This window comes from Diceros bicornis, chromosome 12 (assembly GCF_020826845.1).
Source record: "Diceros bicornis minor isolate mBicDic1 chromosome 12, mDicBic1.mat.cur, whole genome shotgun sequence".
Taxonomy (NCBI): Eukaryota; Metazoa; Chordata; class Mammalia; order Perissodactyla; family Rhinocerotidae; genus Diceros; species Diceros bicornis.
In genome coordinates this window covers 2,404,237-2,422,174 of record NC_080751.1, presented here as the reverse complement: position 1 = coordinate 2,422,174, position 17,938 = coordinate 2,404,237, and the positions used below count along the sequence as shown (strand labels likewise).

Below are 17,938 nucleotides of genomic sequence, written 5' to 3'. Positions count from 1 at the left end.
CACCTGACTATGAGTGACCTTCTTATGTCTGCAGGATCTAACTGCTATTGCCTTTCTCAGCCAATTTTCCTTACCTTGCTATCTTATGTACTCAGTGACAGCTGAAAGGCCATTTATGTTTATCTGGATTCTCATTCTCTTCTTTGCAGCTTTGTCCGTTTGGTTATCTGTCCTGGATGTGACTGTGGAATTTTTTGAACTGAGGATACCATTTCCACATTTTCTGTTTATACTAAATCATTAAAAATAATAATGTTTCCTAGATTCCAAGATATAATTGATTTGAATACATATCTTCAATGTAGAAAACTTATATTAAATATATGAAAAGTTTATTTAAAACCTGTACTATACATTTATTTGTTTTTAAAAAGCCACTTTAGGGGCTGGCCCAGTGGCACAAATGGTTGGGTGCGCGCTCGACTGCGGCAGCTCGGAGTTCGCTGGTTCGGAACCCTGGGGCGCGCACCGATGCACTGCTTGTCAAGACATGCTGTGGCGGCATCCCATATAAAGTGGAGGAAGACGGGCATGGATGTTAGCTCAGGGCCAATCTTCCTCAAAAAAAAAAAAAGCCACTTAGTGCCATAGTCACAGTTTGAGTCAATGCTGTCTTTCATATTCCAGGCCAGATTCACTGCTTCTGAAGATTAAGAAATGTTTTGGAAGATTATCTAAGTATATTCTTAGCTTAATATATGAAGTATTGAGGGTTACACATTAATATGTTGGGACATCATATAATGTGGAAGCTTCTTCTGCGAATACCCCTCCCATGATTCAGAGACAGAAAGAGACACAAAGTTCCGGGAGAGTTGTCAGGGACACAAATCTGCCAGATTATTGACTTCAGAGAGTAAAAGCCTAGACAAGGTATAGGAGATAGATGGATGATATTTCAAGTAATATTAAAAAGAGATGATTTGATAGGTTGGTCTGATTCCCTGTCCAATTTGGTTGATCATTCCAGTTTTCCTAGGAGTGAGGGATTCTCAGAGCCTGAGATTTCAGGGCTAAAATCAGGAAAGTCATTCAAAAACTGGGATGGCTTGTCATCCTTTCTATCCCCTCAACATGCTGCCTTTTTGAGGAGGTTGACAGTTCAGGAAAGGGGGAAAGAAATTGCGATGGAGACAATCAGTCTTTTTGTTACCCACCATAATTCGGGAACAGGTAGAAATACAATTGGATTTTCCCTTAAATTGTTTTTTTCTGGGGGGAAACGGAGAGTGTGCATGTGTACCACACCTTATCCTGCCTGGATTTTCAATATATGCAGCCCAGTACTTGAGTCCAATCCCCTGAGATCTTAAAGAAAATAAGAGAATTAATAAGATAATCCAGTGAGAGGGCAGTGGGAGAGAATGAAAGCAAGCACTGTGCCAAGCATGAAGATCAGAAATATTTCGATCCTATAGGCTTAAGTAGTGGAACATAAGGTATTTGAAGGGTGTTATTTGTCAGCATACTGCAGAGAAACAAAACCAATATGATATATGCACACAGAGAGATATTTTACAGAACTGCAAAGATGGGGGCTGCCAAGTGTGAAATCTGTAGAGCACGCCGGCAGGTTGGAAATTCAGGTTATTGTTGATGTTGCAGTCTCGAGTGTGAAATCTGCAGGCTGTAAACTCAGGGAAGGTTTCTATGTTGCAGTCTTGAGGAAGAATTTCTTCTTCTTTGGGAAGCCTGAGTCTTTGTTGTTAAAGCTTTCAACTGATTGGTTGAGGCCTACCTACATTATGGGGCATAATCGGCTTTTTGCAGTCTGCTGATTTAAATGTTAATCACACCAAAATATGCCTTCACAGCAACATCTAGACTGATGTTTGACCAAACAACTGGCACCATAGGCAGCCATATTGACACATAAAATTAACCATCATAACGGTAAAAGTGAGGGGTTTAGTAAGTGGAGAATTGACCCTTTGTGATGGCTGAGATATTCAACTCCAGGTAGGGCCTATTTGATACAGAGTACAGCTGGGTCTTAGGAAATTCCTCATGCCAAGAAACAGTGCAGAGGCCAGATGGGCACCCAGAGAAAACCCACTGAGATAGAGTAAGCATTGAATATCTCCACCACTCAGAGAACAGATTACAAAGTTTCAGTTGGTGAACTTGTATTACACCTGAAGCCACAATAACCTATGCTTTTTAAAATGGATTTTCCCTTCATTCTTCTCTCTGTTTGAGAATTAACAGCAGGATTAGGAACAGGAGAAGGAACAAAAGCACATATAGAACCTGTGACCAGAAGGATGTTGAGGTAGCTACCCTGAGCTGGCTTTTCAAACCACTGGATGGAACTGAATTTACTTGAAAGCACCTAGATTGAATTATTTGATTAGTTTAACACATCATCAAAATGTTGTACTGAAAAAATAAAATAAGTAAAATTCAGGATTTCATGGACAGATTTCACTGGTGATTAAATTCAGCTGGAGAGAAATTAGTTAAACGATAGACTAGAAGAAAATGTATAGAATTGAGAAAAGAGAGACAAGAGAAAGGAAAATATAGAAAAGAGACTCTTAAACAGAGGATTTGTTGAGAAAGCAATGTGAATTTGAAGTAATAGAAGAAAAGATAGTTTATATAGGAAAAAACAATGTTTGAGGATAATGCTTCATCACTTTCCGAAGCTGATGGAAGACATCAAATCATAGATTCAGGAAGCTCCAAGAAACACAAGCAGGATAAATAAAATGAAAACTCAACATAGACTCGTCATAGTAAAATTGGTTAAAATCAAAGAGAAAAACGAAGCCTTTGGGGCCAGCCCCGTGGAATAGTGTTTGGGTTCAGTGTGCTCCACATTGGCAGCCCATATGTGCAGGTTCCGATCCTGGAGGCAGACCTACACCGCTTGTCAGCCATGCTGTGGCAGTGACCCATATACAAAATAGAGGAAGATTGGCACAGATGTTAGCTCAGGCTAGTCTTCTTCAAGCATAAAAAGGGGAATATTGGTAACAGATGTTAGCTCTGGGCAAATCGTCCTCAGCAAGAAAAAACAAATCAAAACAAAAACAAACAAACAAAAAACAAAGCCTTAAAATCAATGAGAGAAAAACTGTAAATTTCCTTTAAAAACACATGATAAGAATTACAGCTAACTTCTGAGCTAAAACAATAAAGCAAGAAGACAATGAAATAGTATGTATTCAAAGTGCCAGAAAAAATTCACTGCCAAATTAAAATTATGTACCAGAGGAAAGTGTCTTTCAAGAATTAAGACAAAATAAAGACATACTCAGAAAAAAATTAGAATACTTTATTACCAGCAGACCCATGCTGAAAGGAAGGCTAAAGGGGATATTTTAGGCAAGAGCAATCCAGTTGGAAATTCAGAAATTGTTATATCTGGCCACCAAGAAGTCTCCCAATGTTCCCTGCCTCCTGATATTCCTTTCTCCTGATATTAACAACCCCTATCCACATTAAATAAGGCTAACCTGTGTAACTAATACAATATTGAAGAAATAACAGTGTGTGACTTGAGAGACTAGGACATTAAAGAGATTGTGACTTCTTACTATTGTCTTTTGGATAATTTGCTGTAGAGGAAGCCAGATACCACATTGTGAGAACAGGCAAGTAGCTTTATGGACAGATTCCGTGGTAAGAAATTGAAGTCTCTTTCCAACGGCCAGCACTGATTTGCCAACATATGAGTGGGCCACTTCAAAAGCTACCAGTCAAGGCTTTTGCTGACTGTAGCTCTGGCTGACATCTTAACAGCAACTGACGAGAAACCTGGAACCAGAATCAGCCAAGTAAGCCATCCTCAAATTCCTGACTCACAGACATGATGTGAGAGAATAAATGTTTAATATTTTAAGCTTCTGAATTTTGGGGCAATTTGTTACACAACAATGGATAACTAATGTAGAGATTCAGTAAGAAATGAAGTAAAATATGGCCATAAGTATGATGTCCATCAGCTGTATAAAAAAATAATATTTTTCAGGGTTAAAATATACATAGAAGTAAAACGTATGATAATAAAGGCATATCAATCGACAGGAAGGTCAATGGGGTTGAAGTATTGAACAGTCCTTGGATTGTCCATGGAAGTGTAAAAGTGATAATTTATATAAGATTATTTTTCTGGCAGAATAAAGGCAGTGGCTATTTTTTTAATCTTTTTTTTTGACTTGATAATGAGTGATTTTAAAACAATTGATTTATTTAGTAAAATTAGCATATAATAAATTGTACATATTTAAAATTCACAACTTGACAAGTTGTGATGTATGTATACACCTGTGAATTAATCCCAACAATCGAGACAGTGAATGTATCCACATAAATGTTTAATATTGTTATGTGTTCTTGAAAAATTGATCCCTTTATCATTACAGAATGACCTTCCTTATTCTTGTTAATATTCTTTGCTCTGAAATCAACTTCATCTGATACTAAAATAAACCCTCTTTTTGACTAGTGTTAGAATGGTTAATCTCTTCAATTTTAATCTATTTGTATCTTGTTATTTGTTTTATATTTCTCCCATCTGTTCTTTCCTCCTCTTTTTCTGTTTACATTTGGATTGAGCTTTTCTTATAATCCCTTTTTATTTCCTTTCTTAGCTTATAATGTTTAATTCTTTTTTTTTTTTAATCATTTTATTCTTGACCTAGTTTTTTTTTTTTTTTTTTACATTTTTATTGATATTTTAATGGTTTCTAACATTGTGAGATTTTGGGTTGTACATTTTTGTTTGTCCTTCACCCCATATATGACTCCCTTCACCCCTTGTGCCCACCCCCCACCCCCACTTCCCGGGTAACCACAGTCCAGTTTTCTCTGTCCATGTGTTTGTTTATATTCCACATATGAGTGAGATCATACAGTGTTTGTCTTTCTCTTTCTGGCTTATTTCACTTAACATAATACGCTCCAGGCCCATCCATGTTGTTGCAAATGGGACGATTTTGTCTTTTTTTATGGCTGAGTAGTATTCCATTGTATATATATACCACATTTTCTTAATCCAATCGTCAGTCGAGGGACACTTAGGTTGCTTCCACTTCTTGGCTATGGTGAATAATGCTGCAATGAACATAGGGGTGCATAAGCCTCTTTGGATTGTTGATTTCAGGTGCGTTGGATAGATTCCCAGTAGTGGGATGGCTGGATCATAGGGCATCTCTATTTTTAATTCTTTGAGGAATCTCCATACCGTTTTCCATAGAGGCTGCACCAATTTGCATTCCCACCAGCTGTGTATGAGGGTTCCTGTTTCTCCACATCCTCTCCAACATTTGTTGTTTTTTGTCTTGGTGATTATAGCCATTCTAACGGGCGTGAGGTGGTATCTTAGTGTTGTTTTGATTTGCATTTCCCTGATGATTAGTGATGTTGAGCATCTTTTCATGTGCCTATTGGCCATCTGTATATCTTCCTTGGAGAAGTGTCTGTTCATTTCCTCTGCCCATTTTTTGATCGGGTTGTTTGTTTTTTTGTTGTTCAATTGTGTGAGTTCTTTATATATTATGGAGATCAACCCCTTGTCAGATGTATGATTTGCAAATATTCTCTCCCAGCTGGTTGGTTGTTTGTTCATCTTGATTCTGATTTCATTTGTCTTATAAAAGCTCTTTAGTCTGATAAAGTCCCACTTGTTTATTTTTTCTTTAGTTTCCCTAGTCTGGGTAGGCATGTCATCCGAAAAGATTCCTTTAAACCCAATGTCAAATAGTGTGTTGCCTATATTTTCTTCTATGAGTTTTATAGTTTCAGGTCTCACCTTCAGGTCTTTGATCCATTTTGAGTTAATTTTTGTGTATGGCGATAGCACATGGTCCACTTTCATTCTTTTGCATGTGGATGTCCAGTTTTCCAAACACCATTTATTGAAGAGACTTTCCTTTCTCCATTGCATGTCCTTAGCACCTTTGTCGAAAATTAGCTGTCCGTATATGTGTGGTTTTATTTCTGGGCTTTCAATTCTGTTCCATTGATCTGTGTGTCTGTTTTTGTACCAGTACCATGCTGTTTTGATTACTATTGCTTTGTAGTATGTTTTGAAGTCAGGAATTGTGATGCCTCCTGCTTTGTTCTTTTTCTTTAGGATTTCTTTAGCTATTCGGGGTCTTTTGTTGCCCCATATAAATTTTAGTATTCTTTTTTCTATTTCTGTGAAGAATGTCATTGGGATTCTGATTGGGATTGCATTGAATCTGTAGATTGCTTTAGGTAATATAGACATTTTAACTATGTTTATTCTTCCAATCCACGTGCATGGGATATCTTTCCATTTCTTTATGTCATCGTTGATTTCCCTCAATAATGTCTTGTAGTTCTCATTGTATAGGTCCTTCACCTCCTTGGTAAGATTTATTCCTAGGTATTTTATTCTTTTTGATGCAATTGTAAATGGTATTATCTTTTTGAGCTCTCTTTCTGTTAGTTCATTATTAGCATATAGAAATGCAACTGATTTTTGTAGATTGATTTTGTACCCTGCAACTTTGCTGTAGTTGTTGATTGTTTCTAACAGTTTTCCAACAGATTCTTTAGGGTTTTCTATATATACAATCATGTCATCTGCAAATAGTGAGAGTTTCACTTCTTCGTTACCTATTTGGATTCCTTTTATTCCTTTTTCTTGCCTAATTGCTCTGGCCAAAACCTCCAGTACTATGTTGAACAGGAGTGGTGAGAGTGGGCAGCCCTGCCTCGTTACTGTTCTCAGAGGAATGGCTTTCAGTCTTTCCCCGTTGAGTATGATGTTAGCTGTGGGTTTGTCATATATGGCCTTTATTATGTTGAGGCACTTTCCTTCTATTCCCAATTTATTGAGAGTTTTTATCATAAATGGATGTTGTATCTTGTCAAATGCCTTCTCTGCGTCTATTGAGATGATCATGTGGTTTTTATTCTTTGTTTTGTTGATGTGATGTATCACGTTGATTGATTTGCGGATGTTGAACCATCCCTGCGTCTCTGGTATAAATCCCACTTGATCATGGTGTATGATCTTTTTAATATATTGTTGTATTCGGTTTGCCAATATTTTGTTGAGGATTTTTGCATCAATGTTCATCAGCGATATTGGCCTGTAATTTTCTTTCTTTGTATTGTCTTTGTCTGGTTTCGGTATCAGGGTGATGTTGGCCTCGTAGAATGATTCAGGAAGTGTTCCATCTTCCTCTATTTTTTGGAATAGTTTGAGGAGGATGGGTATTAAATCTTCTTTGAATGTTTGGTAAAATTCACTGGAGAAGCCATCTGGTCCTGGACTTTTATTTTTTGGGAGGTTTTTGATTACTATTTCAATCTCTTTACTTGTGATTGGTCTATTCAGATTCTCCATTTCTTCTTGGTTCAATTTTGGGAGGTTGTATAAGTCTAAGAATTTATCCATTTCTTCTAGATTGTCCGATTTGTTGGCATATAATTTCTCATAGTATTCTCTTATAATCCTCTGTATTTCCATGGTATCCGTTGTAATTTCTCCTCTTTCATTTCTAATTTTATTTACTTGAGCCTTTTCTCTTTTTTTCTTAGTTAGCCTGGCTAAGGGTTTGTCTATTTTGTTTATCTTCTCGAAGAACCAACTCTTTGTTTCATTAATCCTTTCTACTGTTTTTTTGGTCTCAATATCATTTATTTCTGCTCTGATTTTTATTATTTCTCTCCTTCTGCTGGCTTTGGGTTTTGTTTGTTCTTCTTTTTCTAGTTCTGTTAGGTGTAATTTAAGGTTGCCTATTAGGGCTTTTTCTTGTTTGTTAAGGTGGGCTTGTATCGCTATGAGTTTCCCTCTCAGGACCGCTTTTGCTGCATCCCATATGGTTTGATATGGCATGTTATCATTTTCGTTTGTTTCCAGATAGTTTTTGATTTCTCCTTTAATTTCATCAATGATCCATTGGTTGTTCAGTAGCATGTTGTTTAATCTCCACATTTTTGTCACTTTCCCAGTTTTTTTTTCCTGGTTCATTTCCAGTTTCATAGCCTTATGGTCTGAAAAGATGCTTGTTATGATTTCAATCCTCTTAAATTTATTGAGGCTTGCTTTGTTTCCCAACATATGGTCTATCCTAGAGAATGTTCCATGCGCGCTTGAGAAGAATGTGTAGTCAGCTGTTTTTGGGTGGAGTGCTCTGTATATGTCTACTAGGTCCATCTCGTCCAGTTTTTCATTTAAGTCTAATATTTCTTTATTAACTTTTTGTCTGGATGATCTATCCATTGCTGTAAGTGGGGTGTTAAGATCCCCTACTATTATTGTGTTGTTGTTGATTTCTCCTTTTAGGTTTGTTAATAGTTGTTTTATGTACATTGGTGCTCCTATGTTGGGTGCATATATATTTATAAGTGATATGTCTTCTTGATGGAGTGTCCCTTTTATCATTATATATTTCCCTTCTTTGTCTTTCTTAACCTGTTTTATCTTGAAGTCTACTTTGTCTGATATGAGTATGGCAACACCTGCTTTCTTTTGTTTGCCATTAGCTTGGAGTATTGTCTTCCCTCCTTTCACTCTGAGCCTGTGCTTGTCTTTAGTGCTAAGATGTGTTTCCTGAAGGCAGCATATTGTTGGGTCTTGCTTTTTAATCCATCCTGCCACTCTGTATCTTTTGATTGGAGAGTTCAATCCATTTACATTTAGGGTAATTATTGAAATATGAGGGTTGAATGTTGCTGTTTTGTCACTTATTTTCTGGTTCTTTTGCATTTCCTTTGTTTCTTGTCCCATTTGTTTTGGACTGCCAATTCAGTTTGGTTGTTCTGTCTTATGATTCTTCTAGTTTTCTCTTTGTTTATCATATGTGGTTTTAATTTGATTATTTGTTTAGTGGTTACCTTGAGGTTTGGGCAAAAAATCTTCTGTATGAGATAGTCCATTATCTGATAGCCTCCTATTTCCTTATACTAAGTCAATTCAGTCACTTTCCTCTTCCCCTTCTAAGTTGCTCTTGTTATACCTTATTCTATCTTGTGTTGTGGCTGTGTGTTTACAGTGATGAGGTTAAATTTATTTTTGGTGAATTTCTTCCTTTGATCTTTGAGTTTAGTATTTAAGTGGTTGCTAACCTATTCCGGTAAAGATCTACTATTTCTCTGATTTTGTCTGCCTACTTTTCTCCTTACTCCAAGCTTTGTGTTCCCTTTCTCTTCTTGTTTTCGGGCCTGAGGGCCTTCTTGAGTATTTCTTGTAGTGGCGGTCTCGTGGCCATGAACTCCCTTAGCTTTTGTTTATCTGGGAGAGTTACTATTTCTCCATCATATTTGAAGGATATTTTTGCTGGATAGAGTATTCTTGGCTGAAAGTTTTTGTCTTTTAGTATTTTGAATATATCATTCCAGTCTCTTCTAGCCTGAAAAGTTTCTGTTGAGAAATCCGCTGAGAGCCTGATGGGAGTTCCTTTGTACGTTATTTTTTGTTTTTGTCTAGCTGCCCTTAATATTGTTTCTTTGTCGTTGACCCTGGCTAGCCTTACCACTAGGTGTCGTGGTGAAGGCCTTTGTCTGTTAATATATATAGGAGTCCTGTTGGCTTCGCTTACTGGTATTTCCTGCTCCTTCCCCAGATTTGGGAAATTTTCAGCTATTATTTCCTTGAATAGGCTCTCTGTTCCTCTTTCCCTCTCCTCTCCCTCAGGAATACCTATAATTCTTATGTTACATTTTCTAATAGAGTCCGATATTTCTCGGAGTCTTTCTTCATTTCTTTTTAGTCTTAGTTCTCTCTCTTCTTCCATCTGGAGTATATCTGTATTCCTATCCTCTAAAGTACTAATTCTTTCCTCCATATTGTCAGCTCTGTTCTTTAAAGATTCCAGATTCTCCTTTATCTCCTCCATTGTGTTCTTCATCTCCATCAGCCCTGATAGGTTTTTCTTTATGATTTCAATCTCTTTTGTGAAGAAACTCCTAATCTCATTGAATTGTTTGTCTGTGTTGTCTCGTATTTCGTTGAGTGTTTTTATGATAGCTATTTTGAAATCTCTGTCATTTAGTTTATGGATTTCTGTGTCTTCGGGGTTGATTTCTGGTTGCTTGTCATTTTGTTTCTGGTCTGGTGATTTCATATATTTTTGCATTGTGGTTCCTGTGTTGGTTTTGGTTTTCCTCATCCTGGAAGTCTCTGGTTGCACTTTCCACCTGTCGCCACTGTGTGGTGGTGAAGGGCTGTGTAGTCTAAGCCCCCTGCGCTCTGCCCCAGTTTTTCTGCTGCGATCCGCAGTTTTGTTTTGTTTTGTTTTGTTTCTTTTCCCCACTGCGATCCACGGGTCCAGTCCAATTTATTCAGGTCTGCCTCGGACCGCTAGATCTGGTCGAGCTGCAGACTCCGGGTTGTGGGGAGGGGGGAGCTCTCTCTTTTGCCCTCTGGGTCCCTGACGTGGGAGGCTTCTCGTTTGCCCCTCTTTATCCGCTCTCTGGGTTGCTCAGATGTTGATGGTAGCCCTGTGGCTCCTCTGAGCCCTCTGTGCGGGAGTTTCCCACTGGTTGAGAGCGCCCGAAGAGCTGCAGTTTCCCGCCGAGGGCCGCCCCTCCCCCCTCTCTGGGAGCCGCGCGGACCGGATCGCTGATCTGATGGGGAGGGAGCGGAGTTCTCCTTACCTCTCCCCACTTCCTCCGGGGGCCCAGCACGTTCCGCTCTCAGATGTGCGGCAGTGTGGATCCCTCCGCTCCAGCTTTTGACTGTCTGGGATTCCGTTGTTTGTCTGTGGCTGTTACTTTTGTTGTATTTTGTGGGGGAAGAATTCACGGGAAAGCTCACTCCGCCATGATGCTGACGTCACTCTAATGTTTAATTCTTTATCTTTTATTTAGTGGTTGTTCTGGGATTTGTAGTGTATGTCTTTAACTTACCATACTGCACCATCACTTCCTATCTAGCGTTAGAATTTCAATAATATATTCCATTTCTACCACTCTGACCTTTATGCTGTTGTTATCATGCATTTCACTTTTATATATGCTATAAATCCCACAATACCTTGTAATAATTTTTGATTACATAGTCAACTAACTTTCAAAGAGGTTTAAATCACAAGAAAAAATTTTATAAATTTACCCCTGTAGTTACCTTTGCCAGTGTTATTTATATTTTCATCTGCTATCATTTGCCTTTTACCTGGCAGACTTCTCTCAGTATTTCTTGTAGTGTAGAACCAGTAGTGATTCATTCTTTCAGATTCGGTATGTTTTACAAGTTTTTATTCTACGTTTGCTTTTGATATCATTTCTATGGGTGCAGAATTTTTGGTTGACAGTTGTTTTTCACAACTTCCAAGATGTTGTTCCACTGTCTCCAAAATCTGCTGACATCCTTATCTTTGTATGTAATAGGTTTTTTCTCTAAGTACTTTCAAGATATTCTTGTTATCATGGCTTTGAAAAATTTGATTATGAAGATAAGCTTTGTTGCATTTTTCTTCATGTTTCTTGTGCTTGCAGTTTCTAGATCTGTTCATTTATAGTTTTCATCAATTTTTGCTATTATTTCTTCAAATATTTTTCCTGTTTCTGCCCTTCCTTCTCCTTCAGGACTCCAATTCAGTGTATATTATCCACTTGAAGTTGTCCTATGGCTCACTGATGAACTTGCCATTGTTTTGGATTCCTTTCCTTCTGTTTCACGTTGAATAGTTTCCATTGTACTGTCTTCATGTTTACCAATCTATTCATCTGTCATCTCTGATTAATTTCACCCAGTTTTTAATATCATCTTTTTTCATCTCTGGTTAATTTCCTCCAGTTTTTACATCAGATACACTGCAGTTTTCATTTCTGGCACTTCAGTTTAACTCTCTTTTAAAATATCTTCTATGTCTCTACTTGACTTTTGAATATATGTAATACAGTTGTGATAACTTTTAATGTTCTTTCCTGCTAATTCTAACATTTATGTCAGCTCAGGGTTGGTTTAGTTTGGTTAATTATTCTCATCATTATGGGTCATATTCCTGCTTTTTTTGCATGACTGCTAACATTTCATTGGATACAAGGCCTAGTGAATTTTACTTTGTTTGGTGCTGGACATCATTGCATTGCTATAAATATTCTTAAGCTTTGTTCTAGGACATAACTAAATTATTGGAAATAGTTTTATTGTTTTGGGTCTTGCTTTTAAGGTATTTTTGTTGGGACTAGAGCAGTATTTACTCTAGAGCTAATTATTCCCCACTACAAAGAGAAAGTCCTTGTGAATACTTGACTCAACATCCTGTGAATTATGAGATTTTCAAGTCTGGGTAGTGGAAACAGGCACTACTCCTGGCCCTTTGTACTGTTACCTCTAATTTCCTTAGAAGGTTCTTTTCTCAGCCTCAGGCAGTTTCCTCATAGACATGCACCAACCAGCTCTCTGTTGAATAATCTAAATGAACTATCAACAGATATAGGGAGTTCTCTCTATTTCTGCAGTTCTTTCTTCTTTGGTACTCTGTCCAACAGTCTTTAGCTACTTCAGTCTTTCTGGACTTTCAGCTTTGTTTCCTTAACCAGGCTCTGCCTGGTTCCTCCTCCCTGTGCTGTAGCCTGAAAACTCTCACAAGGCAATACGCTGGTACAATCATAGGTTAGAGCTTGTTTGTTTCCTGTCTCCTAGACTGTCCTTCATTTTCTGATGGCCAGTGTCTTAAAAACCATCTTTTTCAAAGATACATACAAATACAAACACACATGTGGGAGTGTAAATCTCATCCTTGTTACCCCACTTTGCCTGGAAGTGGAAGTCCTCTTCTATTGATGCTAGAAACTAAATGTTTGTGTCCCTACAAATTCATATGTTAAAGCCTAATCCCCAATGTAATGATTTTAGGATGTGGAGCCTTTGGAAGGTGATTAGATCATGAGGGTAGAACCCTCATGAATAGGATTAGTGCTCTTATTAAAGAGACACCAGAGAATTCCCTCACCCTTTCCACCATGTGAAGACACAGCAAGAAGAGGGCCTTTTATGAACCAGGAAGTGGGTTTTCACCAGACACTGATTCTGCTGAATACATCTATCCTGGGCTTCCCAGCCTCTAGAACTGAGAGAAATAAATTTCTGTTGTTTATGAGCTACACAGTTTATGGTATTTTTGTTAAAACAATTGATTTTTAAAATTTTAGTAATTCTCCATGTCTGACCAGGCAAGAGAAACAATAGAAAAAGTAAACAAATGGGATTACATCAAACTAAAAAGCTTCTGCACAGCAAAGGAAACCATAAACAAAACAAAAAGAAAACCTAACAAATGGGAGAAGATATTCGCAAACTATATATCCGATAAGGGGTTAATATCCAAAATATTTAAAGAACTCATACATCTTGACAACAAAAACACTAACAACCCAATTAACAAATGGGCAAAACACTTGAACAGACATTTCTCCAAAGAAGATATACAGATGGCCAACAGACACATGAAAAGATGTTCAACATCATTAACTATCAGGGAAATGCAAATCCAAACTACAATGAGATATCACCTCATGCCCCTCAGAAAGGCTATAATTAACAAGACAGGAAACAACAAGTGTTAGAGAGGATGTGTAGAGAAGGGAACTCTCATACACTGCTGGTGGGAGTGCAAACTGGTGCAGCCACTATGGAAAACAGTATGGAGATTCCTCAAAAAATTAAGGAGAGACTTACCATATGATCCAGCTGTTCCACTGCTGGGTATTTATCCAAAGAACATGAAAACATGAATGTGTAAAGATACATGCACCCCTGTGTTCACTGCAGCATTGTTCACAATAGCCAATACTTGGAAGCAACCTAAGTGCCCATTCAGGGATGAATGGATGAAGAAGATGTGGTATATATACACAATGGAATACTATTCACACATAAGAAACGATGAAATCCAGCCACTTGTGACAACATGGATGGACATTGAGGTTATTATGCTAAGTGAAATAAGTCAGAGGGAGAAGGTCAAATACCGTATGATCTCACTCATAAGCAGAAGATAAAAACAACAACAAACAAACACATAGAGACAGAGATTGGATTGGTGGTTACCAGAGGGGAAGAGGGGAGGGAGGAAGGAGAAAGGGATGATTAGGCACATATGGGTGGTGATGGAGTGTAATTAGTATTTGGTTGGTGAAAATGATGTAATCTATGCAGAAATGGAAGTATAATGATGTACACCTGTAATTTATATGATGTTATAAACCATTACCGCAATAAAAAAATTAATTAAAAAAATAACACCTAAAAAAATAAATAAATAAAATAAAATTTTGGTGATTATATTTCTAATTTCTAGAAGTTTTTTTGTTCCTTTTCAAATCTCCAGTGGCATTTTATTTTAATTTTCCTGTATCTTGCACACAATGTCAAATTTTGTAATTTATTTCTTTAAATAAGCTCTCATAATTTCATAATTACCAAATCTGAAGTCTGGACTGAACTCTTTTTTTGTTGTTGTTTCTCATTCATATTCAAATTATCTTATTTTCTTGGATGCCAAGAATCTTTGATTTCTGGTAGTAATGATTTTTTAAAAGTTATTTATGAGGTTTCCTGAGGACTTTGGAATGATGTGCCCTTCTACAGAGCAGCTTTCATTTGGGGGCTGTACCTGTAGGAATATCTTACCCAATTCCAAGGTTGGAGTGTTCCAGATCCACATAGGCCATGCATACGTGAAGTAAAAATCCTCTCAAAGGTTGATCTGCAGTCATAACTTCCCAAAGGAATCTTGTTTGTTTTTTTCTCTCCATTTCTGCAATGAATGCAGAGCCCTCTTTTCAGTTACTAGCAGTTGCGGGAAGGATAGGTTCCAGTTTCTCTTTCATTGACGTTTCATTTGAGATTGAGTCCCTCTGGCCCTTAGCTCAAATCAGGACCCCATATGTCTTTCCAAATGAGTAATTTCTGGGCATATTTTCTGTCTCTCTGGACCTGCATGTCCCCAAAACCCAAGCTCAAGTGTTCACAGTGTCCTTACATATATTTAAGATAAAAATGGCTTTAGAGCTCAGACATTTTCTGGTCATAGACTTTTTAAAAAAATTGAGCCCAAAGTTCCCCATTTTCTTTTTTTCCCTCCTTCTCTCCATCTCTCCCTCCCTCCCTCCATTCCTTTCTTTCTTCCTTCGTTCCTTCCTCCTTCCTTCCTTCTTTCTTTCTCTCCTTCCTTTTTTCTTCCCCATTCCCCTCTCTCTTTCCCTCCCTTCCTTTCTATTTTCATTTTATAGTTTTTTTCCATCATGTTTTATTATTTCACCAGGATTGTTGATTTGAGCATCATAGCCCATCGTTTCTGGAAACAAAACCCATTTAAAAACAGTTTTGGATTTAAAATAGAAGCTATTCATTAGATCATTTAGCATTTTGTAGTTTTAGAGCTTTTAAGTTGACTTTGTTTTAAACTCAGACAACAACACTATTGGAGATGATATTTGTGGCTCTTGATTTGCATCAGATACTTTCACAACCCACTGCTCATGCAATTTGCTTCTATACTCGAGTGTTTTGCATAGGCCCCTCTAGGACCAGATCAGCTGCTCAACTTTTATAAAAGGGGCCTTTGCAATGTGAGCTGAGCTGCATCAGGCAGGCAGGGGCAGCAAGATGATGTCACAGACACAGGTCCTTGTGTCCTTATTGCTCTGGGTCTCAGGTGAGAAATTTAAAAGTGCCTCAGTCCCTTTGGAGTAATATCTTTTTAGAGGTAAAAAAATAATTTTAAGATATACTGGGAAATACTGGCTATTTCCAAAATAGGCTCAATTGTATGGTGACATGTAATACCATAGAAAGCACATTTTAAATTACATGTTTCAATGTGTCTATGATAAAGTGTGTGTGTATCATCATTATCCATTTGTGATTGCAGGTGCCTGTGGGGACATCGTGATGACCCAGTCTCCAGCCTCCTTGGCAGTGTCTCCAGGACAGAGGGTCACCATTAACTGCAAGGCCAGTCAGAGTGTTAGCAACTACTTAGCTTGGTACCAGCAAAAACCAGGACAGGCTCCTAAGCAGCTCATCTATGCAGCATCCAACAGAGCATCTGGTGTTTCTGACAGATTCAGTGGCAGTGGATCTGGGACAGATTTCACTCTCACCATCAGCAGCCTCCAGGCTGAAGATGTGGCAGTTTATTACTGTCAGCATGGTTATAGTGCTCCTCCCACAGTGCTTCAACTTCGAACACAAACCTCCTCCCCAAGGCCATGAGTCAGTGATCCTTTTCTGTACCAGCTGCTTCCTCCCACACAGCCCTGAACATTCACATTCCTCCATGTGCCTGAGAGGATGTATCTTCTGACTTATTCCTTGGAAGATTTGTAGGGCCAAGGAGAATATTAAGGAAGTTGGCTTTTTCTGGATCCCTTTTTGTGGGAGATTATTGGGAAAAAAATGCTGTAAAGATCTCTTGGAGATCAGGAGGGTTTGTGGCACAGGAACCTGTGTAATTCCCATGGACTGATCACATGATTAAGCCAATACAATCTCTCTCTACCCTCTGGAGAAGGGTCCAGTCAATTATACAACCTGATCGATCAATTCTCACTTCTCTGTGTCTCCTTGACTCTGGAACTTTTGTATTTTAATTTTTTATTCTCCTGGTGTCCTTTATTTATCTTCAATCACCCTCCTAACTCTTGACCATCCCAGTATTAAGCACTTGACCTGTCCTATTCCTTCCACATAGAAGGTAGTATCCCTCTCTTGCTTTTTCTTTCCATGGATGCTGCTTTCCTGCCAAGCTTTCCTTGTCAATATCCCTGAAGTTGCTTTCCTACTCGATCTCCTTTTGTATTACCCTTTAACTTCTCTCCATTTCCTCCATTCATACTCATACTTACAAAGGCAATTCTCTAATTCTTTAACCCTGTCACTCTAGAAATATATGGTAGTGTCCCCTATTACCTTTTTTCTTCGTTTGTCAACTCTCTCTCTAAATCTGTTTCAATGGGCACCCAAGTCAAACTTTGTGGCTGAAAAAAATTGTGGCTTTAATTATGCCATAACTTGAGTCACTTGGATAACATTTAATTAACATGCTCATTTCAGTGAAAAAATGGAAAAACTCCAGTCATTTTAGTATTGTTTCTTCACCTCCTTCTGAAATACATGGATTAGGGCCGGCCCCGTGGCTTAGTGGTTAAGTGTGCGCGCTCCGCTACTGACAGCCCGGGTTGGGATCCTGGGCACGCACCGACGCACTGTTTCTCCAGCCATGCTGAGGCCACGTCCCCAAATACAGCGTCTAGAAGGATGTGCAACTGTGGCATACAACTATCTACTGGGGCTTTGGGGGAAAAAAAGGAGGAGGATTGGCAATAGATGTTAGCTCAGAGCCAGTCTTCCTCAGCAAAAAGAGGAGGATTAGCATGGATGTTAGCTCAGGGCTGATCTTCCTCACACACACACAAAAAAGTATTCTTGAAATACATGGGTTAATGAAATTTGGCTTTAGGAAAGATCACAGCAAATCAGATCAGTGTAGTCTGAACACTCTTACCTGCATAACAGCTTCTCATAATAATTTAAAATATGTTTAAAGTATTGATATTGAGGAATCCATGTCATTCATTCATTCAAGATATGTTTTTTGAGTGTTTGCTATGTGTCAAGAGCAAAAATATCTGCTTTCATTCCAGTGGGGGAGCCAGACAATAAACAAGTGCATTAGGAAATATTTACTGTTTTTTTGTGAATGCTAGGAAGAAAAATAAAGCAAGGAAGGGGTAAAAGCATGCAAGGGTAAGAATTAGAAGAAATTTAAGATTGTATCATGTAGTAGTTAGCTATTGTCATATAATAACTACTCACAAAATGCAGTGCCTTAAAATGGGAGCATTTCTATTGCTATGTTCATGAGTCAGCTGAATGGTTCTGTTAATATGGGCCAGACATGATTGATCTTGGCTGGCTTGCTCATGTGTTTAAAGTCAACTGACAGGTCAAGTGGGCGCTAGTTGATATAGAAAGGCTCACATTTCTTTCATCTCTTTCACA

General features: G+C 38.1%; 1 protein-coding gene across 1 annotated transcript in view; it reads right to left on the bottom strand.

Moving 5' to 3' along the window:
- The window catches only part of LOC131411739 (immunoglobulin kappa light chain-like), a 244,851-nt gene that overhangs the window by 135,356 nt on the left and 91,557 nt on the right, over positions 1-17,938 (bottom strand). The window contains exon 4 of the mRNA XM_058550720.1: positions 1,955-1,966. Coding sequence (XP_058406703.1) covers positions 1,955-1,966 — 12 coding nt within the window. The remainder of the gene's footprint in view (positions 1-1,954; positions 1,967-17,938) is intronic.